This window comes from Pseudorca crassidens, chromosome X, assembly GCF_039906515.1.
Source record: "Pseudorca crassidens isolate mPseCra1 chromosome X, mPseCra1.hap1, whole genome shotgun sequence".
Taxonomy (NCBI): Eukaryota; Metazoa; Chordata; class Mammalia; order Artiodactyla; family Delphinidae; genus Pseudorca; species Pseudorca crassidens.
The window spans coordinates 30181825-30205090 of record NC_090317.1 but is presented as its reverse complement, the minus strand read 5'-3'; the positions used below and the strand labels follow the sequence as shown (position 1 = coordinate 30205090).

Below are 23266 nucleotides of genomic sequence, written 5' to 3'. Positions count from 1 at the left end.
GAGCCTCGTGGTCCCAAGGGTTGGCCGGGGAAAGATGAGTCTTCGGATTGGAAGGCGGGGAGAAGCTTAAAGCAGGGGAAATGGAGTTGAAGTGTTTCGCTCGCATCAGGTGGCGGACGGGGCCTCACACAGAACCTGGCAAGGCCGAGTGGGTCGGTGTGCGACGAGCAACTGGGGGTGCGGAGAAGGGCAGCGTGCTGCGTCGCGGTTAGCTAGAGGATGGCGTGGGGATGGCGTGAGGCTGGGGCCAGGCCTCGCAGGTATTGCTGAGGGGAGTGCTCCGCAATCTCGGCGCCTGGGTATGCAGGATCCGGCTGGGGGAGGGGAGCCACTATCCCGAGGCAAGGTGGGGGGCCTGACCTAGGCGGGGCCCGACTGAGCAGCGCCGGGAGCTTCGGAGGCCGCGGGGAGGCGGGGCTGAGAGGCTCCGCCCATCCGGCCCCGCCACCGCCTGGCTCCGCCTCCTCCGCTGGCTAGTCCCTGTCCGCCGGACCCCGCGCGCCACTAGCTCGCGGAGAGGGAGGAGAAAGGCAGTTCCGGAGCCCTCCCTATCCCGGCCCAACCTTTGCTCTAGCGATAATGGCTGCCGAGGATGTGGCGGGGACCGGCGCCGACCCGAGCGAGCTAGAGGGCGGCGGGCTGCTGCACGAGATTTTCACGTCGCCGCTCAACCTGCTGCTGCTCGGCCTCTGCATCTTCCTGCTTTACAAGATCGTGCGCGGGGACCAGCCGACGGCCAGCGACAGCGACGACGACGAGCCGCCCCCGCTGCCCCGCCTTAAGCGGCGCGACTTCACCCCTGCCGAGCTGCGGCGCTTCGACGGCGTCCAGGACCCGCGTATACTCATGGCCATCAACGGCAAGGTGTTCGACGTGACCAAAGGCCGCAAGTTCTACGGGCCTGGTACGGCGGCCGGCCGGGGGCCCCAAAGACAAAAGAAGGGGCCCCGGCACGGGGCTGGGTCCCGGAGAGGCGAGGGGGAGCGGGGCGCCCCCGGGGAGGTGGGGGCGGAATGGCGGCAAGCCGGGGAGGGCGGGGCAGGGCGGCTCCCCGGGCGGGCAGGGGGCAAGAGGCGTCCTAGAAGGGCTGCGGGCCAGTGGGGGACGCAGAATTCCCGGTCCGCGCCGCCAGCCCCGGCGTGGGCTGGAGGAAGACGGCTGAAGCGCTTAAGCCGGGGGCGGGTGGGTGAGGTCGCGAGGCTGGAAGGTGGAGGCCGGGGGTGGTGGTACAGCAGAGCGCAGTGTTGGGGGGTTTCGAAGGTATCGGGTTTGAGGGTTCCTGGAAGGAGGGGATGGTGTCCAGCTGGAGAAAGGAAATGAGGGTGTCTCGAGGGAAACCTGACGGGGGGGAGGGCGGGAGGAGGTAGGGAGGTCCAGCCTTGGAGGGGACGCGAAGGCCGATGACGCCAGGAGTAGCCATGGTGGAATGTGAGGTTCTGGGAGAAGGGAATCGGAGATGGGATTAGCAGCAGGTAGGAGCATTGTGCGTGGCGCTGAGTGATGTGTGTGTGCGTATTCGGTGTATGCGGCTTGTCGTATGAGTGTGTGTGCGTGAGCGCGCGTGCGCTAGGAATGTGGCATGTGTCAGGTATGTGTGTGGCATGTGTTTGGTATGTGTGTGCGCGCGTGCTGTGTGTGGCAGACGGGGAAGGCTGGGAGGTGAACAAGGGAGGCTCCATGGGGGAAGGGAGCTGGATGAGGAAGGCTGAATGTAGCGGACGACAGGAATGTGGCAAGACGAGAAGGTAGCACAGTATTATACTCCGTAGCAGGAGAGAAAAGACTAGAAGCCAAAAAAAAAAAAAATTTAAAATGGAGGGAGGGAGAAATGGGAGGATCCGGAGAAACAAGAGGGGTAGGGCTATGACGGCCGCTGGGTGTGGGGATTTCAGGAAAAGCCAACCGGAGGGGAAATGAGGGGTGGGTGACTGCTGAGCTGTTGGAGGGGGACAGGCTTGACGGGGCCTTGGAGATGAGGCTTTTCCAAGCTTGGTTGCGGATCAGAATCACCTGATGCGCTTGAGGTACAATACAGATTCCTGGCCTAATCTCCATAACCGCGGGAGGGGGGGGAGATCGAGGAATCTGCATTTTAACACACCCACCCCCAGGCAAATTCGAGAAGAATCCAGGTTTGGAAAGTTCTGCTTTATAGAATGTTTGGATCAGAGGAGGAAGAAGAGATTTTAGCTCCTCCAATATGGATGCTTCTAAAAATAAGGGGGCTCAGGGAGTATGGCCACTGGTCTGGAGATGAGGGAGAGGATAGCAGACAGTGACCTGCCTTCATTCCCGCTCCTGGTCTGTTTTACTTTCCCAGTCCAGCTCATCAAAATCAGATGTGCTAAGGTTCTTAAGGAACTCTCCCACTTAGCAGTTTTTCCTCGTGGAGGATTTTAGAAGACCTGCTTTCTGTAGGCATGTAATGGTCAAGATAATTTGAAAACCACACCTACGTTATTTGTCACTTACAGTGGCACACCTAAAGGCATTATCAGTAAGCATAATCGTGTCAATATCTGTTCTTACTGAGCTACACCATAAAGCAAGTGAAATGTGTGCCTGGAGCATCATCATATGATTGTAGTTTGCAAAGTCATTGAGAGGAATGTAGGCCTGTGTACAGAGCCCAAAACTGGGAGTCAGGCAACCTGGGTTCTCCGCCTGGTTGGATCACTGACCAGCTGTGTGACCTGGAGCAAAGCATTGTTCTCTCTGGGCCTTAGTTGCCCCTCTTTAAAATGATAAGGATGGCCCATTGTGAGAACTCTCAGTCTCTACCTGCACTATTGTCCAGTGAGGCCATGAATATGTGACAACATCATTTGGAAATTATACTTGATGTTATAAAGGATTCCTAAAAATTATTCATTATTTTTAATGATATTATTGTATGCCTGGCACTTTTGTGGGTGCTGGGAATATAGCAGTGAACAAAACAGGCACAAATCTGCTCCTGGAGCTTACATTCTAGTGACTATACATTCTGGTGAATAATATATATACTTCAAAGACTTTCAATGCTCCCCTCAGATTGTTTAAGTATTCTGTGACCATAATTTCTGAAATGGTGAGGTCCAAACCCGTACACTTGGCCTATTTACCTTCTCTAGTGGAAATGGTAGTATGTAATGATGATTAAAAATAACCATTTTTCTTTGGCATTTTAAAGTTGATCATACATTTCATCTAATTTGTAAAAATAAAAGAATCCTGGTGGATTGAGGTTTCAGGTGGCCAGGTCATAATGAAACTTGATCTGTTCTCATACTTGGCATGGTGGTTACCTACAAACTTTTTCATGTCAGACTTGCTACTCAGTCCACCTTTGGGGAAACAACACATTGTTTAAAGTACACTGGCTTCTCTTCATTTACTTGTGCAATATTTAAATATGTCTAAAAATCCACTTTAAGTACCTACAGAATGATTCACTGCTCTCTTAGACAAAAATTTAGTATCATATATAATAGCATAATACTACGTATAATAGCATTCAGATATCTTATAGAATTTTCACAGTCTTCAAGCCCACCCAAAACAGGGTGACAGACCTGAGCCCCGTGCCATCTCCTTTGTTGACACTGAAGATTATGTAACCTGTGGATAGATTTCTTAACCACTGATATTCATAAAATGATTTCTCCTGCAGATGCCACATGTTAATGTTTAACACGGTCTAATCGTGCAACCAAAGATCTCTATAAGACGCTCTTGACTCATTAAATTGTATCAGAGTATGTTTATAAGAAGATGTTTTCATTTACACTTTAGTGTTTCTTATCTTCAGAATCCGTAACTTTCACTGATGCAGCCCAAGTGCCTAGAACAGAGCCAGGCTCCAGGTTCAATATCCAGAAGTTGAATTCTGACCCACGAACTCACTATTATCTTGGATCATTCCCTACTAACACCTTTCCCCCCAGGAGATAATCATTTATGGCTTTTTTATTAGCTGTTTGAAAATCACAAGAAATGAATGCTAATGTATAGCATTTTAATTTAGTTTTAGTTGTTTAAAAGTTTAATGACAATAGGTCTTTCAGTATCCACTAGGTAATGATCAAAGGATCAACATTACTTATGGTTTCCAAATGGAATCTGACATTCAAAAAGCAGGCTCTCCATGCTAATGGGTAAGGAAGCCATTTTCTGTGTGTGAACCACAGAGAAATTGACTGCCTAATAAATAACCGACTTTGGTTTTGTTTTGTTGTTTTTTTTTTTAAAGAGGGGCCATACGGGGTCTTTGCCGGAAGAGACGCATCCAGGGGCCTTGCCACATTTTGCCTGGATAAGGAAGCACTGAAGGACGAGTACGATGACCTTTCTGACCTCACTCCTGCCCAGCAGGAGACCCTGAATGACTGGGACTCTCAGTTCACTTGTAAGCGGTTGTTTTTTGTTTTTTTAATTGTGCCTGGATCAAATTTCTACCAGTAATGGGATTCACGGCAGTACAATAGTTATTACTAAGCAGGCTACAACTGGGAAGCATTTTGATAGGCTCCTGAATCTTGGACGGATCAAGTTCATGGCTTGAAGTAATTGCAGCAGTGCTGAGTCACTTGCCGTGATTGCATACCAATTTCTAGCTAGTTCTCTGTGGAAACCTGGGTTTCTGTTTTTTTAAATTTTTGAGAGGTTTGCATAGATTTCACAATAGGATTTGGTGCTTGGTGTGCAGGGGAAAGGAGAGTGGCCATCTTGGCTACAGAAAGAGGGAATTTTCATAAGCCCTCACTTGTAGAACTTGCCGTTTAAAAGCAGCCCACATTTCTGTTAAAGAATGAGAGACTTGTATTCTACAAAACAGCTTCTCTTTGAATCTAATTGAGCCCAACTATAGGCCTCATCTACAAATGATGCTTATAATCTGCCCAGCAACAATGGTGTCTGCGTTTTTAAGAAGAAAGCAGAAAGGAGACACTTGTTTCCTGGCTTATGGTATGGGCTGAGGTCTTTGCGGGGAAGTAAGGATGGGGGTTAAGTTCATATTTTGAGATTTGGGGAAGTGGCTTTTGTCCAACCCAAGTGTTTGATGATCACTTTAGCAATATTTCACTGCTAAGAATTTGAATAATAATTTTTCCCAGCTTTGAAACAGTATATAAAGACAGTGACCACGTCCTTGAGGGGGATTTTTCATTGTAAATGTCATTTTCTATTTGCCATTCTCTATAATCTGTTAAATATTATTGGCTTTTTGGGCTAAATCCAACCATTTTCTTTGAAAACAATGCTGACTTCAGAGAGTTCTGGATTAATAATTAGCCAGGTATGGCTCTACCTTTAGAGTCTGGATCCCGAGCAGACTAAAAGCTTTCAAGTCCAGAGCAAGTCTTTTTACTCTGAAAACATAATTCAGCTATCTAACAGTCCCTCATTTTTTGCATCTTCAGGATGCCTTTGTAACAATAGATTCTTCTATATGAAACCAATGAGTCGTAATTCATAACTTACAGAGCTCCATTTTCTAGGGCTTGCCTTCATCAGTGGGGTAAAAAGTGTGGTTCCCCCAACCCCTTAAACTAAGGCTAGCCCCAAATACTGTTGTGACACTTCAGCTACACTCAGAGCTGGCGTGGATTCCCCTTAAGGCAGGTCTCTGAGGCGCCACGCGGCTTTTATTTGTCTTGCACAGTCCCAAGCATCTAGGGACTTTTATAAAATATTCAAATAGGGAAGTTCCAATTGTTCCTGACGATTATTTCACACCAAAGTAGCTCCGGTTGCCTGGTTAAACAGATTGGTTACCCCTCTAATTCCTACCGATACTCAGAAAGAGGAGTTCTTTTGGCCTTTGACATTGAGATGATTAACCCTACGTTAGCTTGGCCCTAATAATACAGGCAATATGGTGGTTGTCTGCTGACTCCATCCCTTCTCAGGTCCCTTACGTTCTGGTTGCCCTCTTAAATCTATTTTCTCGTTCTGGTTGCCCTCTTAAATCTATTTTCTCCAACGTCTCCAGTGCTCTCTGGTCTCTGTTAGCACTTCCCTTTAACCACGTATAGCTGTTGCCCCGTGTTGGGGGAGAATTCCGTCTCCTGCTCTCCCCTTCACCCACTAGACTGTTATCACTCCTTCCCTTCACTGTCAGACAGCCATCTAGTAATCCGCGGTTGTCCCTAACCATTGCTCCATCCCTCCTTGCTCCCTGCAGTATGGTTTCTAGCCCCACGATTCCATTGAACCTTCTTTCTCAAACGTTTCCAGGGACCTGCTTCTTGCCAATGCTAATATCACTTCTCCAGTCCCTGTTGTCAGTCTCCAGTCACGTGCCCCTCCAGAGTGGCTCCCTCTCCAGAGTCCCCGTTTCGGTCCACGGAATCTCCAGTTTTCCCTTCATTTACTCATGTTTCCAGCTTCCTTTACGTGTCTCATAGCCTTCCCTTCCCATCCCCACGGACACCCCCTCCTCCTGGCTCTTGTTCCTCTGCATGTGGATCCACCCGCTGGCCTCCTGGTCACCCTGCTCCTGGGCTCTCCTGACCGTAATCTGCTGTGCCCTCTATACACAGTGATACCGTAGTGGCCACAGCACTGTTTTACCCTGTCATTCCTTTGTCGTAAACTTTCAACGCCCTTTGCCACACCCATGGGACAAGTCCGGACTCCTCAGGCTGGCTTTCCACATCTGTCTTAGGATTTCCCCACCCTGTTTGGCTAGCGCTACTCCCAGTCTACTCCTGCCAACTTGGTCTCTTTATTGCTCCCCCAGATACATTCGGTCACACCTGCATGCCTTTGTGTGTGGTATTTGCATTTTCTGGAACCCCCTCCCTCCCCGAGTCCTTCTACACATTTTCCAAAGCATATCCTTCTCCCACAAAGTGTTCTGCAACCCTTCCACCTAACTCATAACAAGCCCTCGCTCTGCTAAACCTCCTATGCACTAACACAACTCATTCTGACATTACCTTGCACACTCGTTGTCAGGCATCGCTACCTGTTCTATATTTCTGTCTGCTGCACAAAACTCTAACTCCCTGGGACTTGGCTGGGACTGTGGTATAAACCACCTTCAGGAAGCCCAACGTGCTATTGTGTCGTTCGCAGGCCTCTCACAAGTGCTTTCAAATGAAATGTCATGATTTTCTCGAAAGCGTGAGAGTGACCGTTGTGTCTTCCTCTCTCCTTCCAGTCAAGTATCATCACGTGGGCAAACTGCTGAAGGAGGGGGAGGAGCCCGCTGTGTACTCAGATGAGGAGGAGCCAAAGGATGAGAGTGCGCGGAAAAGTGATTAAAGCCTGCAGTGGACGCATATCTATTTTTGTATTTTGCAGAATCATTTGTAACATTCCAGTCTGTCTTTAAAACACGGTGATTTCAATATTTAGAAAAGTTTTGAACTTGCTGTACATTTTTTTAATTAACATCACTAGTGACACTGATAAAGCTAACTTCTGTCTTAGAATGCATGATATGTTCGTGTGTCACAAATTCAGAAAGTGAACTGCAGTGCTGTAATACAAATGTTATTACTGTTTTTCTTCTATCTGTAGTCAGTACAGGCTGCATTTGAATTTGTTTTTTCCTGAGAGACAGGTAAGACGTGGGTATTTGCCCCCAAACAGGTAAAAATGTTAAATGTGCAAAGTCCTTCAGGCATCAAGGAACAAAAGGATTAACTTTTAGTCATGATGTTCTCTGAAGACACCAAATCCCTCACTTCTCAATTGACGTAACTGCATGATTTCTGTTTTATCTACCTCTAAAGCAAATCTGCAGTGTTCCACAGGCTTTGGTATTGATTAAAGAGAGGTGTCCAGTAACAAAACGAAATCTCAAAGCTGGGCTCAATTGCAAGAAATCTACTTTCTTTGTTTCCAGTCTGCATCACTGTCCTTGTCCTCCTTGGGACCCTCAGATGCCCTCACTAACATAGTAATCTACAGTGAGGATTAAAACAGGATGTGAACATTCAAAAGCAAGCTTTGGAAAAAATCAGCTGGCTTGCCTAAAAACCTAAAACACATGAATAAGATTGTAGGACTATCTTCCCAGTCCCCACGTTCATGGTTATTTTACATGGTTGGACGTGAGAGAGGGGCATGCAGAACAGGAACAGGTGATTGCTCTCCTAAGAGCCTTCACACCCCTGAAGAATAAGGAAACCGAATACATCACTAGCCAAGTGGTTTTTAAAGTGTATTCATAAAGTAACAGTTATTCTTCTGTTGTTACAAAACTATAGCCACTGCAAGAGTAGTAGTCAAGTGTCTTGGTCTTTGATATTGGTCTTTTGGTTAACAATAAACTTAGCTTAAGTAGACTGTACAGTTGTAAGAGTTTGTAAAAGTATTATATGAACAATTAGTGAGGTTTCTTGTAGTTGAATAGTCATTGTATTTTCTTGTGAACTGTGTTTAATGGTTTTACCTCAAATCAGAAAACAAAACGAAGTGCTTTGGTCAGTTAATAAAATGGTTTTACCCAGTATAGTGTGGTGGGTTGCCCTGTTTTTTTAAACCTTAATCTGAGTAACCAGCTTCAAGAGTTTCACTTTTGAGTGACTTTTTTTGTATTCCAAAAGAGACAAGTAAAGGGGCAGAACTTTACAGAGGCCTCACACTACAAACCAAATACCAGCTTGTCCTGTTAAAAAAATAGTGAATTGAATTTATTTTTTGTGACTTGTCAAATTCTGCCTCTTTAAGTCAGAACTTAATAAACTCAGAGGCAGACTTCCACCTTGAGGTCTACGGCAAGGTCACTAAGGAGTAACTCTAGTGAAGACTGTTACCGAGTGCCAAGGCAGGTTTTGTTTTTGCTGTAATGTATCATCGGATTAGTAAAGTGTTCAGGAATCCTTATAGTAGTAAAGTTGATTCACTTTGTGCCGGAAGAAGGATATCAGATTTGCACGTGCAGTTGGTTGTATAAACACAGACAACCTATTACCCTGAATATTAGTGTTCTGCCATTTTAGTGTTAAAATTGGCAGACTTTTCTTACAAAGGAAGTACTCCCTGAATCAAAGAGGGCTCAAAAGCTTTCCAGCTTTTACGTTCTCAAACCATATTGCCTGTTTTTGTTGTTTTTAAATGTGTCCTTTTCCCCAACTAGTTTTCATTCAACAAATATTCGAGTTGCCCGTTTTGTGCCAAGCAACCTGTTAGGCCATATGCTATGGGGGAAGGGGAGGGAGAGACAAATTGGGCCACCTTTGCAGCCTGAAATCTCATTTAGATGTGAAGATTAGGCTATTCCTTTTACTAAGTTAAACAGTTGTCTGATGCCAGGAGGAAAACATCCAGAGCCTGGTTAAAAGCTTCAATCCCAAATAGCCGGATTCCCCTCCATTCAGAACTAAATCAACATTGTATTGATTACAGGTAAAGTGATATTACCATCAGGCAGGACTTTGATCTAAAAACGCAAATCCAGTTCGCATAGTCGGGTAAGCCATACTATGTAAAAGGCGCCATTTAAGAAGATGAGGGAGTGGTGGTTTCAGCGGGGGAAGGGTCCGCTGTTTGCTCCCCACCTGCTTGCTTCTGGCCCCTGCCCAGATACACTGTTCTCAGTCCCAGCATCTGTGGGTCAGAAGCAGCATTCACTATGCGTTTGTGGTATCTGTGGCCTCTCTACACAATGTCCTGTTCACCTTACCTCAGAGGGCCAAACTTCATGCAAATCCTCAATCTAGAACAAGCAAGAACAGCCCTTGCTGTCTCAGAAAGAGCTCTTTGAACCCAACAAGAACCCTTTCAGCTCTAAAGTGCCCAGTTGTTCTCTAAGGTACAGTCCGCCTTTGTTAGGGATGCTTAGAGGCGGTTTGCTGTACATTTCATGTGAAAATACAGCTAAAGCTTGCAGGGTCAAAGACTGATCACTGAAGCCCCCCATGTCTCTGACTTGTTTCTGGATGTTGAGTAACTTCAACACTTCTACCAAGGCAAGGCCTGAAGGGATGAGATGAAATTCTGTGGAGTCCGTTTTGCTACCTTTAAAGAACTAAAACCTTTGCTGAAGGGAGAATAGTCTTGAGTCCAAATACCATGATTTTAATTTATCCAAGATGAAAACACAACTGTGGTTTCATGAGCTCTGACAGGCAATTACCATAAACTGGGGAAGTTGCCTCGAAACCACTGAAACCAGACATATATTTTCATAGAGAATGTTACTGCAGGTGTGCAACCTTCTAGCCAGTACATGCGGTCAATGAACAAAGACTCTATGACTTTATTTTTAATATATCTGAAAATCAAATATGTATTATTTCTCTACCAATGCAAATGACAAAAAGGATCAACAACGTTAGTGCAAAGCAGCATACCACGGGTAGAAATCCCAACCCCCCAAAGTGGAATTATCAGCATTTAGAAGTTAACATTTTGAACAGTCTTGCGACAAGTGAAAATACATTTATTTGGTTCTTATTTTCCAAATTACCAGGTTACATGGCTTTCTACCCTGAGAAATTCAAACAAATTGAACAAAAACGCACTGACAGATTTTTAGCTTTCTGAAAGCACTATTAGCACGTACAAGGAAAAACGTCTATTTTAAAAGACACAGCTTAAACTTCAGGCCCTCACTTAATGGGACATAGGAAAAAGATATGAGAAAATACTTCTGCACCACTTAAACAACAGCACAACAAAGAATAACAATGTTAACAGAAAGTGATTACAACATTTTCGGCTCTGTTTCATTCCTTACTAAGCCAATTCATTTGAAAAGTTCAGGATAAATTGTTCTCTTCCTTGTTTCAGGCCTACACACCCCCCAAAAAAGAGGTTTACTCAAATCTAGAATGCATTACCACGAGACATAAAAATCCAAGGTTGTACGGAAAGTAAACATAAAACCAGTAATTTTACTTTCTTCTAGGTCCCAGGATGGTATTTAGCAAACAAAACAAGACCAAAATATTATATAGAAGTGACTTAGCACCAGTTCTATTATACAAAAAAAATTTTTAATTGCACATGCTGTATTCTGCAATTTTTTTTTTTATGTCTGGTTACTGAGCAGCAAATTGTTTTCACGCCTAAAATCTCTGCAAAGAAAAATTATCAAATGACAGAAGAGATTGAGTTGGGGTTTTTTCTTTTTCAAAACAAGCATAGCTGCTTTCCATTACAAACCCATAATGCTCTTTGTTTCAAGGGCACGAAACATGAAAAAATAAGGAGGTGGGGTCTCATTGGAGGAGAATAATACCTGGTTACCAAAAGTTGTCTGACAGAATACAAGCTGTTAGTAGTTTAAAAGCCTACTCCGGACAACAGTCCTCTGAACGTTAATAATCACTGCTAGCCCTCAGAGGAGAAAAGGCACTCGCCCTAGGAGCAATGTTTCAGATTGGACAAGACAAGCCTGGTTTTGATGGCAGAGTCACTGGCTGGCAAGTGGAATTGAATATAAGGGAGCCAACAAATCATTCATTGATAATAAGTATAATCAATCTGCTATGTTACATTCATGTCTGAACTTTTGCTTGTACTGGCATACCTCTATTAAATGCTATTAGAGGAGATCAATGAAACAACTTGTGGCTCTTACTTTAGATCAATTAGAAGATTTTATAGCCATTTCAGATATCAGGTTGCTCAAGAGGGTGGTTATGAGCACACATCGTGCCTCGTCATTCTGGGCAACCACAAGGACTGGCATCCTACCTTGGCTTTACCAGCCTGGTACTTTTCTATGGACTATCAAGTTAGGACTATTTGAAATGAATCATGTCATATGAAAATGTTGCCTTCCACTACTTCAGTGGATTAAAATCACCTTTTCCCCACTGCAGGCAATCTAATCTCATTGAGGTCTTCAATTGCCATGTCAGCTATAGCTTCGTTGGAAGAAAAAAAGTCATCTACTGCCCCCTGAGGTCCTAAATCCAATATAAGGCAGAATGAATCAGCCGAGCTTTCAATAGAACATGCACTGCATTAAGATGTATGTCTTTACGAATCTATAAAATATCTCAATTTAAAAACATATTCAAGGAGTCCAAAACCAGTAGGTAAAAAGATAAATTGCTTATGTTAAGAGTTTACAAATCCGGCACACATACAATTTTTCCCCCGCTAGAAAACTATGGGCTTTACCCATGACTCTTCCTAACTCCATGGCATTATTGAGGATTGAGGAGGCACTTGTTACTGTTTTATAAAAGTCAGTTTTGGGATATTCAGTGGCTTTTTACAAACTGATGTCACCCAACCCTGAGTGAAAGGATTACATAACCTGAAATGGAATACTGTCACGTCCTCTCTTCCCAAGTGCCATTACTGGTGCCCCAGGATCGTTCAATATTTCCTTTGGCAAATCCCACGTTATATCGCTTCAATCCTGTTGCTTTTCTAGGAGGGAATGACATGGGGTTCTTCCAAAAAAACAACTCTGCTAATGGTCCACTATCTGTGTAAACCTCAAAGGACGATCTGAGCCCCTTTCAGATTCTTCTTCCAAGGCTTTGTTTCTAAAAGGACAACTCTTTAAGTCCTATGAACATATTAATAAGATTAATTTCTTTCTAGTAGATGCTCATGGAACTGTCTAATGTCATGAAGAAGTCTATCATATGTTCTAGGTGTCATCTCTCCTCTTATCTATAGGTATTTCTAGATAAAAGTCAGGAAAGTTTGTTGCTGCACATGGTGTTCTGACCAAATTAAAGAACAAGTAAAAAGATCATTATTCATTCACTGCCATTCCCTCTGAAGATAAATGATGCTAAATGATAATGTTATGACCGCTGAAGAGCCATCGAGGGCTACCTTCACTCCTCTCGGCGTTAATTTGCTCCTTTGACGGCATCGAATTGAAGTTGCAATCGAACTGTAGAAATGTCTGTCCTTGGATAAGGAAGTTTTGCAAGCACATTGTTTTACCAACCTTCAGAATCTGGATGTTTTGTGTTTCCAAAGTTTGCCAACACACCTGCAACACACACACACACTTAGATCTATGCTTTATCCTTTGGCAAGAGAAACAAGGTTTTGCATTTGACCTTGCTCGTGCTCCGAAGTGTTGCTCTCTTGCTCTGTAGTTGCTAACTACATAGCTACATTTGGTCTGAAATCTTCTTCTTGCACATTTTTATTGTGAGTAAGAGTTTCCTGATCTAAGAGACCTTCAAAACATTTGAAAATATAAAGAACTAGCGTGGTTGTTTCCTAAATAGCTTCCGTAGTCAATGTGCTCCTGACTGTTATGTCTGGTATAGTAATTATCAGAATTCAGCATGAAATCTTCAGAATTCTCATATCTTTTAAACCTCCTTGCATCCTGGTTATATTCTGACTTCCGTGGAGCCTCTCTTCTTTTGGGAAAATCCCCCAAATAGGAAGCATTAGCACTTTTTGATGATGTTATTGGCACATGAAAGGGCCTATAGTTCACTTTCTGGTTAAATGTACTATCACTAAACTGCATCCTCTTTCTTGTGACAGTGTCTAATTGATCACTGGCACTGGATTCGTGGTGGTAGCTTTTATCAAATAAGTATTTGGGGGCCAATATTTCACTCTTTTTGCTGTTGCTCTTCTCATCTCTAATAGAATTGTTTTCACCCTCAAGCCATGAACATCTCAGTTCATAATTGGACCTCTTGCCTGGTTTCCTAAGCTCGTATTTAGAGTATTTTTCCTCCTCATGTTTCCACTCTGAATACAAGGTTTGCTGACCTGACCTAATTTCTGGATCGCAAGTGATGATTTCATCAGTGTCAAGAGATCCCTCTTCTGGGGAGCTATCATATGTGGCCACAGATTTCTCTTTCTCCTCTTTGTTTATACTAAGGATTTCACTGAAACATTCAGAATCACTGCTAATTTCCTCTAAGAAATCTGTCAACCTCAAATCAAAGTCTGCTGACCTGTTGGGCGAGGAAACTTGGCTTTGACTTGTGGATATGGAATCTTGGACCTGGTAAGCATGAGTCTGTTCCAACAGATGGCTCTTTCCAAAAGCTGGGGATGGCCGATCACCAGCTTCACATACTGTGTCCTTGCAATGATGTTTAAACCCCTTAAACATTCTACACTCTTTGGCATAATCCACTTTTCCCCTCTTTTGTGGTTTATGCTCAGGATCCTGAGTACAAATCTTTGTGCAGGAATCGTCTTCTTGCACCTGTTCTCTCCTATCTACGTTTTGCATTTGGCTCAAACTGGTTAAATGACGCTTATGTTTTCTCAAATTGATTTGAAATCCACTTCCTTTCGCGTGGACGGCCCTGTGCCACTGACATGTGCTTGTCATGTGACTTGGTTCTAGGCAGATACGGGCATATTTTGGAGTGTGATAATAGTTAAGAAGATAGTCAATAAATTCATCTGTTTCATAGATCTTCTGTTTCCTGCCATGGTCTCTCTCAACTAATCTGGAAGAATAGGATTTATTAGAACCATGGTAGTCTTCTTTCGCAAGAGATTGACCTTGAATCATGGCAATTTGCAAAGAATTCCCATCAGGGAGCAAACTGTGATTGTATTCACTGGTTAATAATTTTCCAGTTCTCTCTTTTCTAGCTGAATATCTTATTTTTTTTTCCCCAAGGTAGTGGGAAGATTTACGTAAGTGAGCCGTAGCTCTTTCCTTCATTTTTTGTTTTCGCTTGTTATCTGACTTGGAAACCTGATATCTTGGCATTTCCTCCTGATTTTGAAGATACTGAGTGTTTAACTCTTCTTTCTTCAGAGCTCCCAGTGTGGTCCCCGGAGCACGATTAGCTTTGGAGACTGCAACATCTACCTCCCGTGGGTTAAATTGTATAGACCCCTTCAAAGAAAAAGGTTAAAAATCTCACATGAAAAACTAAACAGACTAAAATTTTCAAAGAAAATTGGGCTTTCTAGCATTGTTCTGAAGAGGTTTCTAACTACACCTAGGATAGATTGAAATTAGGAACAATATCACACTGAAGAAACAGGAGGTGCTAAATTAAATGTCTCGGTCTAACAGGAGCTGCTTTCGTTAGGTCTGTGCCCGTCTTTATGTTAGAAGGCACCCCGGTTTACATACCTTCAAAAGCACATGACCCTTCGTATACCCAGACAAAACTATAAATGCAAATCAAAACTACAATGAGATATCATCTCACACCAGTCAGAATGGCCATCATCAAAAAATCTACAAACAATAAATGCTGGAGAGGGTGTGGAGAAAAGGGAACACTCTTGCACTGCTGGTGGGAATGTGAATTGGTTCAGCCACTATGGAGAACAGTATGGAGGTTCCTTAAAAAACTACAAATAGAACTACCATATGACCCAGCAATCCAACTACTGGGCATATACCCTGAGAAAACCAAAATTCAGAAAGAGTCATGTACCAAAATGTTCATTGCAGCTCTATTTACAATAGCCAGGATATGGAAACAACCTAAGTGCCCATCATCGGATGAATGGATAAAGAAGATGTGGCACATATATACAATGGAATATTACTCAGCCATAAAAAGAAACGAAATTGAGCTATTTGTAATGAGGTGGATAGACCTAGAGTCTGTCATACAGAGTGAAGTAAGTCAGAAAGAAAAAGACAAATACTGTATGCTAACACATATATATAGAATTTAAGAAGAAAAAAAAATGTCATGAAGAACCTAGGGGTAAGACAGGAATAAAGACACAGACCTACTAGAGAATGGACTTGAGGATATGGGGAGGGAGAAGGGTGAGCTGTGACAGGGCGAGAGAGAGTCATGGACATATACACACTCACTAAAAAACGTAAGGTAGATAGCTAGTGGGAAGCAGCCGCATGGCACAGGGATATCATCTCGGTGCTTTGTGACCACCTGGAGGGGTGGGATAGGGAGGGTGGGAGGGAGGGAGATGCAAGAGGGAAGAGATATGGGAACATATGTATATGTATAACTGATTCACTTTGTTATAAAGCAGAAACTAACATATCTTTGTAAAGCAATTATACCCCAATAAAGATGTTAAACAAAAAAGATACATGCACCCCTATGTTTATAGCAGCACTATTTACAAAGCCAAATCATGGAAACAACCTAAATGTCCATTGACAGATGAATGGATAAAGAAGATGTGGCACATATATACAATGGAATACTACTCGGCCACAAAAAAGAACAAAATAATGCCATTTGCAGCAACATGGATGCAACTAGAGATTTTCATACCAAGTCAGAAAGAGAGACAAATACCATATGATATCACTCATATGTGGAATCTAAAATACAGCACAAACAAACCATCTACAAAACAGAAAGAGACTCACAGACATAGAGGACAGACTTGTGGTTGCCAAGGGGGCGGGGGCTGGAGGAGGGAAGGACTGGGAATGTGGGCTTAGCAGATATGAAATATTATATATAGGATGGATAAACAACAAGGTCCCACTGTATAGCACAGGGAACTAGATTCAATATCATGTGATAAACCATAATGGAAAAGAATATTTAAAAAAAGAACGTCTGTATGTATATAACTGAGTCCCTTTGGTGCACAGCAGAGATTACCACAACACTGTAAATCAGCTATACTTCAATTTAAAAAAATTTTTTTTAAAGCACATGATCCTTTTTCCTTTGTTCACAAATGGATGAGTCTACTTACTGTTCCACGTATTGTGCTAGGGGCTGGGGACATGAAGAGGCATAAGAAATGCTCTAGAGCCCTCCCTGGGGCTACAGTCCTAGAACAAGAAAAGACTGATGGGTGAAATGTGTGTCTAAAAGGGTCAGCTGCCTTTGAAAAAGATAAACAAAGGGCTTTCTGGGCTATAGTCCAGCCTCTTCCCATGGATTGCAGAGGGGCGTGACCCTGAGCTGCCCACCTCACCCGCCCCAGTTGGAAACAAGACAGCAAGTAGAAAATATGGCTGTGACAGTGGTTCTCTCTGTGGTGCTCTCTGCTCTGCACGACTGCAGGGCAGGTGAAAGGTCCTGCACATGGGCCCTACCTCGCTGGGAGAGCTTGTACTGAGCTCCCACTGACACCTGGCACAAATCAGGGCACAGAGCTTACCCAGGACTTGGAATTAGAACCTGCGGACTGCATAATCAGTGTAAGGTATTGATGAGGCCAAGAATTAGGCACCACACATATTTAAAGAGAGAAATTCTTCAAGAGGCGTCACCCTTGGCAGTCATTAAGGTAAACTAAAAAAGATCAAGCTCACCTTATAGTAAAGGGAAATGTGAGGTTTTTCTGATCCTGATTTCATGCAGTTTGATTGGCCACACCAATGAGAACAAAAAGCTGAGATGGCAAATACACATAAAATTAGCTCTATCTAAAATGAATGCCACGGGACCTCCCTGGTGGTACAGTGGTTAAGAATCCGCCTGACAATGCAGGGGACACGGGTTCGAGTCCTGGTCTGGGAAGATCCCACATGCCATGGAGCAACTAAGCCCACGTGCCACAACTACTGAGCCTGTGCTCTAGAGCCTGAGAGCCACAACTACTGAGCCTGCGTGCCACAACTACTGAAGCCCGCACACCTAGAGCCCGTGCTCCGCAACGAGAAGCCACTGCAATGAGAAGCACATGCACCACAACGAAGAGCAGCCCCCGCTCGCCGCAACTAGAGAAAGCCCGTGTGCAGCAACAAAGACCCAACTCAGCCAAAAATAAAGAAATAAAATAAATAAATTAAAAAAAATAAAACGAATGCCATTCACTTTTCATATTCAAGAACACTGAATATGGCTTTTTAAATAAACACTTTGGGAGGCCTTTCTGGCCTTTACTCTGGGACATCTGCTGAGTCTGGTTATCTTTAGGAGGTCAGTAAGTGGGAGAACAAAAAACTTCCGAAACTGAAACTCTCCAAGCAAAACAATTGGCCTGTGATGTGAGACATTCCTTAGCAAATAGTTTAAGACTAGACTAAGGGACTTCCCTGGTGGTGCAGTGGTTAAGAATACACCTGCCAATGCAGGAGACACAGATTCGAGCCCTGGTCCAGAAAGATCCCACATGCCACGGAGCAACTAAGCCCATGTGCCACAACTACTGAGCCTGCGCTCTAGAGCCTGCAAGCCACAACTACTGAGCCTACGCGCCACAACTACTGAGCCTGAGCTCTAGAGCCCACAAGCCACAACTACTGAGCCTGCGTGACACAACTACTGAAGCCCACATGCATGGAGCCCGTGCTCTGCAATAAGAGAAGCCACCACGATGAGAAGCCCGCACACCACAACACAGTCATCCCCGCTCGCGACAACTAGAGAAAGCCCACGCACAGCAACAAAGACCCAACACAGCCAAAAATAAATAAATAAATAGTTTTAAAAAGGACTAGACTAACAGGAGCTTGCTCCACCAAGGTCTCTGTTCAAGGTTCTCCCTTCGCATCCAAAGCTGTCACAGATGAATGGCCAATGAAAATTAATGGAGGGCTACAAACCCAACACCCCCATCACCCATTTCTTCCCCCATGCATTTTTTGTTACCTCAATTAGGAACTTACAAAAGTAGATGCATGAGCTATATCGCCCCGGGTGAAACCATCCTAAAGTTTAGAAACACAAAGTGTGTGTGTGCCAGATGGTTGGGGGGGGGTGGGGAAGGGGGTGTGAGACCCAACGCCTTCAGAAAATCTGGGTATCCCTTTGGTAAATGCACAATTGGGGTTATTAGAGAACAGCCTATTGAAAATAAACCCCAATGAATACAGTGAGCCTTCCATGTGTGCTGTTTAAAGGATAGGCCATCGTTTAAAAGTAAAGGTCATGGGCTTCCCTGGTGATGCAGTGGTTGGGAGTCCGCCTACCGATGCAGGGGACACGGGTTCGTGCCCCGGCCCGGGAGGATCCCACATGCCGCGGAGCGGCTGGGTCCGTGAGCTGTGGCCGCTGAGCCTGCGCGTCTGGAGCCTGTGCTCCGCAACGGGAGAGGCCACAACAGTGAGAGGCCTGCGTACCGCAAAAAAAAAAAAAAAAAAAAAAAAAAAAAAAAAAAAAAAAGTAAAGGTCGTGTCTCAGAAAGGTCAGTACCTACCCAAAGCGAGGAACAATGGGGCAAGGGCCTTATTGCGATTTTCCTCAGGAGCGCCCGCAGCAGGCGGAGGGCCTCCAGCCGCCTCCTGGCCAGCAGGCCCTTCCTCTCTTCCCAGTCCTCGGAAGAGCTGGGCCCCTGACGGGCCTCCGCTTTGGCACTGTCCTTCTGTCTCCTTTGCCGGTGTCTGTCTCTTTCCTTCAGGGCGTGCCTCCTGACTCTGGCCTTTCTCCTCTTTTCCTGGGCTTTCCTCTCCTCCTCTTTTCTCTTTCTGGATAATGATTAACAGAGTCAACCCTTCAGAAGGTATTTATCAGTCATTTGCCGCCCTTCCCACTCCCGTCCCCCTGCCAGGGCCCGACAGCGCATAACTAAGTTGATGAGTTAGAAACAGGTATAGGAGACCTCATGCAGAGAGTATTAAAAAAAAGAAGAAGAAAGCAACCGAATTCAAAGGAGAGGCCTCTAGCCTCCACCTTCTCAAACCATCAGCAGGGGCTACTGGATCCAGCTTTCACAGCGAAGATTCCTTTTCTCTTGAGATCAAAACCTTCCGTGAGTTGGTGGCACAGGGGCAAATGACAGTAAGTCAAGGCCTCAGAAAATAAAGGTGAGAACTGGTCTTTGGTGCAGACTACTTAACAGAGTACACCACCATAAAGAGACTGGCTTAGAAGCACACGGCCTTATTGTTCTGCCATTTTCCGAAAATTTCAGCTGTTTTGGGTAGGCCCTCATGGAAACATGGAAAAGGGGGGAGAAAAGGACAGTGGCCTGAGGGAGGGCTTAGCCAAAAACTGGAGGATTAGCTAAACTGCATGGTCAATCTGGAAATCTGGGGGGAATCGTTACCTTGACTGGGCTCAGCGTCTGGCCAGGTTTCACAGACGTGACCTCAAGCAACTCCTGGCACTCCGCCAGCCAAAAAAAGTGAGAGGAAGATGGAAGGGTACTCTTAAACTCCTCTTTTGAATGGCTATAATTGGCATAAAAGACTGGAAGAATAAACATGCAAGGGGAGGAGCCGGGAGGTAAAACTGGTTTTGGGAGCCCTGTGGCTCTGGACCATTTGTCCCTTCTTAGCAAACCTTTGGTGATCCAATAGCCCTTTCTAGTCTCAAGCTCCTAAACTGGGGAACGATGATAAACTCAAAGAAGTAAATACAGAGGCTCCTCAGATTCACAGAAAGAACTTGGGCCCATGAGAAAAATAGTCTCAACAAATCCATGCCTTCTGGCCTGTGGGTTAGAATGATTATTGATCATTTTATGGAAGAAAATCTTTTCCAGACCTAAAAAGAATTTTTCCCCAAAATTTCAATTGATAGGTAAGGTAAAATTTGGTAAATTTAGGTAAACTGCTAGAATTTTCACTCTAAAATTTCCTGGTCTTTTTTTTTTTTCTTAATGACCATTTCCTCCCAGACATCTTAATCTGGCTGGTCCCACAATTCTTCATTACTTGTTCTTCCTGACAAGCATACTTTTTAAGTCTCTTGCTTTCAACTGCTTTCTCTTTTGGTTTTGTAACAGCACAGTGGAAAGACGGTACCAATTTCTCCTCCCCGCAGCCATTCACCTGAAGGGATTAATCCATAAATCAAAAGTTTAAAAAAACCCTCTTCATTGAAGTTGGTCTCCTCACCTTTCAGCCTCTTCCTCTTCTCTCTTCTTTTTTTTCCTTTCTTCCTCCAGCTCTTGTAATTTCAGCCTTTCTTGATTTCTCCTCCTTATAGCTCCTTCACTGAAGTGTTTGGTTGTATCAAACATAACCTGCCCCCAAACAATTCAAAGTTTCATTAGAAAAGGTTGCCCGCTGGCTGGGTGTGTCGAAGGCCAGAGAGATAAAACTAATTTGTACGTGGCAGTGCCAAACCAAATGAATTAAAAATGCCTTCTCTGCATCCCAGCACCCAGACTGTTCCACTGCTTCTCAGTTACCTGCCAAACAGTCCTTGTGGGGCTCTAGAATTTTCTTTGGCAGAACCCTTGAGGAGCTCACTTGACAGCCATAGGCGGCATCACAGTGCCATGATGGATGCAAGTTCTAAGGGATGTGAGTATATTGCCTCTGGTTTGTTATAGTGATTAACTGAGTTAACGTATTTTTTAATCACCAGAGACAAAAAGAGTCCAAAAATGGGTGAGAGGAGGGTGGGAGAGCAAAGATGTAAGAAAATTGACCAAATGAGATACAAGATCTGACTACAGTGATTATTAAACAACTTTGCAAATCTCTAAATAAAGTGGAAGTCAGATTGAGGTGCTACAAATAAACTTGCCTAAAAAATAAATGGAGGCAGAAGTAGCTATTTAAATATGCATGAGTGATAAACACCAAATTCACCATCATGGTTACCTTTGAGGGGAGGGAGGGGCCTGAGACTGAGGATGGTACACAGAGGGGAGCATGTTCTCATATCACTGGTAATGCTTTATTTTTTAAGCTGGGCAGTGGTACATGGGCGGTCATTATAGTATTTGCTATATCTTTTGTCGGACTGAATAGCTCATAATTTTCAAATATATATTTTAACCCACATACACACACACACACACACACACACACACACACACACACACACACACGAAGCTACCGAAGCTGAAAGTCCAAATTCACACTAAAGACTGATTTAGAGAAAAAGGAGGGTTTAGCTGCATCTTTTCTTCTGCCGGATTAAGGCTTCAAGAAGGAGGTGACCAGGCATTCAGACAGTGATGAAGTGACATGCCTGCATAGACAGGCTGACTCTGAAAGGAAAGGATCCCGGTTTGTTGGGATTTTGTTTCAGCAATTTACCTGACAGACAACAGGAACATATAATAAATTGTGACCCCAGTAGCAAAGAGGGAGTAAACTGCTCTCCTCGTGGTTTCAAGCTGCATGTTGCCCTCTCTCCTGGCAACTTGTCAAATGGAATAAGTATCTGAGATACTTCCATAAGGACCATGAAGAATCCTTTGATGCCCCCAAGAAGCTGGGGCAGAGCCCCAGACTATAACAACCATCGTTTTCAAACCACAGATGGCAGCATGGCTGATAGCAGAAGAATGTTCAAATCAGGATGATATTTTTTCCCCTAATCATCCATTGATTAACGATAACACAAATCTTTACATTAGCTATTGATCAGAGCCTACTGGGGTCTAAGGAAATTTGTTGCAGATGCTTCCTCCTAGCTTTTACTCAGGACCACCTGAACAGTGGGAAATTTTGTTTAAAACCCCCTGGCTGTTCCTTACCTTAATGTTACATGCCAGAGCTTTCCCATCATCTCCTTTAAGCATCAGCTTCATCCCGCGGAGGGACTCCATGGCCTTTACAAAGTCAGTTGACTCCTGGTACTGTATAAAGGCCTCGAACGTCTGCAAGCCGAAGCTGAACCCCCCAAAGCTCCCACCAGTCATGACTTCTCGGTAGGGGTCGAGCATCGGAATATCCACATTCTTGATCTTCCCAAAACTTTCAAAGACCACCCGAAGGATCTCTTCACACGGCTTCTCCCCGCTGGAACCTTTAGGTGCAAACCACTTGCAGGGCAGGCCTTCGAAGTATATGGAATCTGGGCTCTTATCGTGGTCCTGCTCTTCAGACCCGTCAGCCAACGGTGCCCCCTTTTCTTTGGGGAAGTGTTCCCACTCCCCCTGGGCATCTGTGGCCACTACTCTCAAGTCTGTTTTCAAACCGCTTAGCTTGATGATCTTCCCGTGTAACTTGGCCTTCAGGATCTGAACCAAACTTCTAGTTTCAGCCTCCCCCTCAAATCGGATGAAGTCCTTAGTGCTCTTGGAGAGCCGCACTGTGGTGAACTGGTCAGGACAAATCAGGCTCTTCAGCTGGTCAAGAACTTCCCAGTTAGAGAAGGGCCTCATGGGTTCCGTGCTCTCAGGGAGCAATACATTGATCATCAACTTTGCTATGGGCTTGAGGTAGAGGTGCTGAGCCGCACAGAGCTCCGTTGCCTCTGAATTATCATACACCATCGTGACCGTCATGGTATCTGCGGGAAACCTTAGAGGGCAAAAGGGAACATTTTGATACAAATGGAGCAAAACGCAGATTTAGATTTTGAATGCTGCCATTTGCTGGACTTAGGTCAAATTGATAGGGGAACGTATACTATCGGGAGAATTAAGACAATAGCTTACATTTGTTTAATGTGTTTTAGAGGTTTCAAAGAGTTTCCAAAGACTGTGTCTCAGTTCCCCTAACTGTAAAATAGAAATAATAGGATTTCAGGAAGGAGTAAATGAGTGAGTACAGGAAATCCTTAGAATAGTGCCCAGCACACAGGAAGTTCTCAATCAACATAAGCTATGG

At 44.3% G+C, this 23266-nt stretch overlaps 2 protein-coding genes across 2 annotated transcripts; one reads left to right on the top strand and one right to left on the bottom strand.

Annotated features, from left to right (window-relative positions):
* The first annotated feature begins 479 nt into the window (after window positions 1-479).
* PGRMC1 (progesterone receptor membrane component 1) lies at window positions 480-8446 on the top strand. Its single transcript, XM_067724349.1, has 3 exons — window positions 480-904; window positions 4232-4387; window positions 7148-8446. The coding sequence occupies exons 1-3, from the start codon at window positions 580-582 to the stop codon at window positions 7249-7251; spliced, it is 585 nt and encodes a 194-aa protein (XP_067580450.1). The 5' UTR covers window positions 480-579; the 3' UTR covers window positions 7252-8446.
* Window positions 8447-10175: 1729 nt separating this feature from the next.
* LOC137217468 (A-kinase anchor protein 17B-like) lies at window positions 10176-22953 on the bottom strand. Its single transcript, XM_067724348.1, has 4 exons — window positions 22189-22953; window positions 20591-20718; window positions 18949-19216; window positions 10176-14746 (listed from the first exon to the last, which is right to left on the bottom strand). Exons 1-4 carry the CDS (start codon window positions 22939-22941, stop codon window positions 13100-13102), a joined length of 2796 nt encoding a protein of 931 aa, XP_067580449.1. The 5' UTR covers window positions 22942-22953; the 3' UTR covers window positions 10176-13099.
* Window positions 22954-23266: the final 313 nt, after the last annotated feature.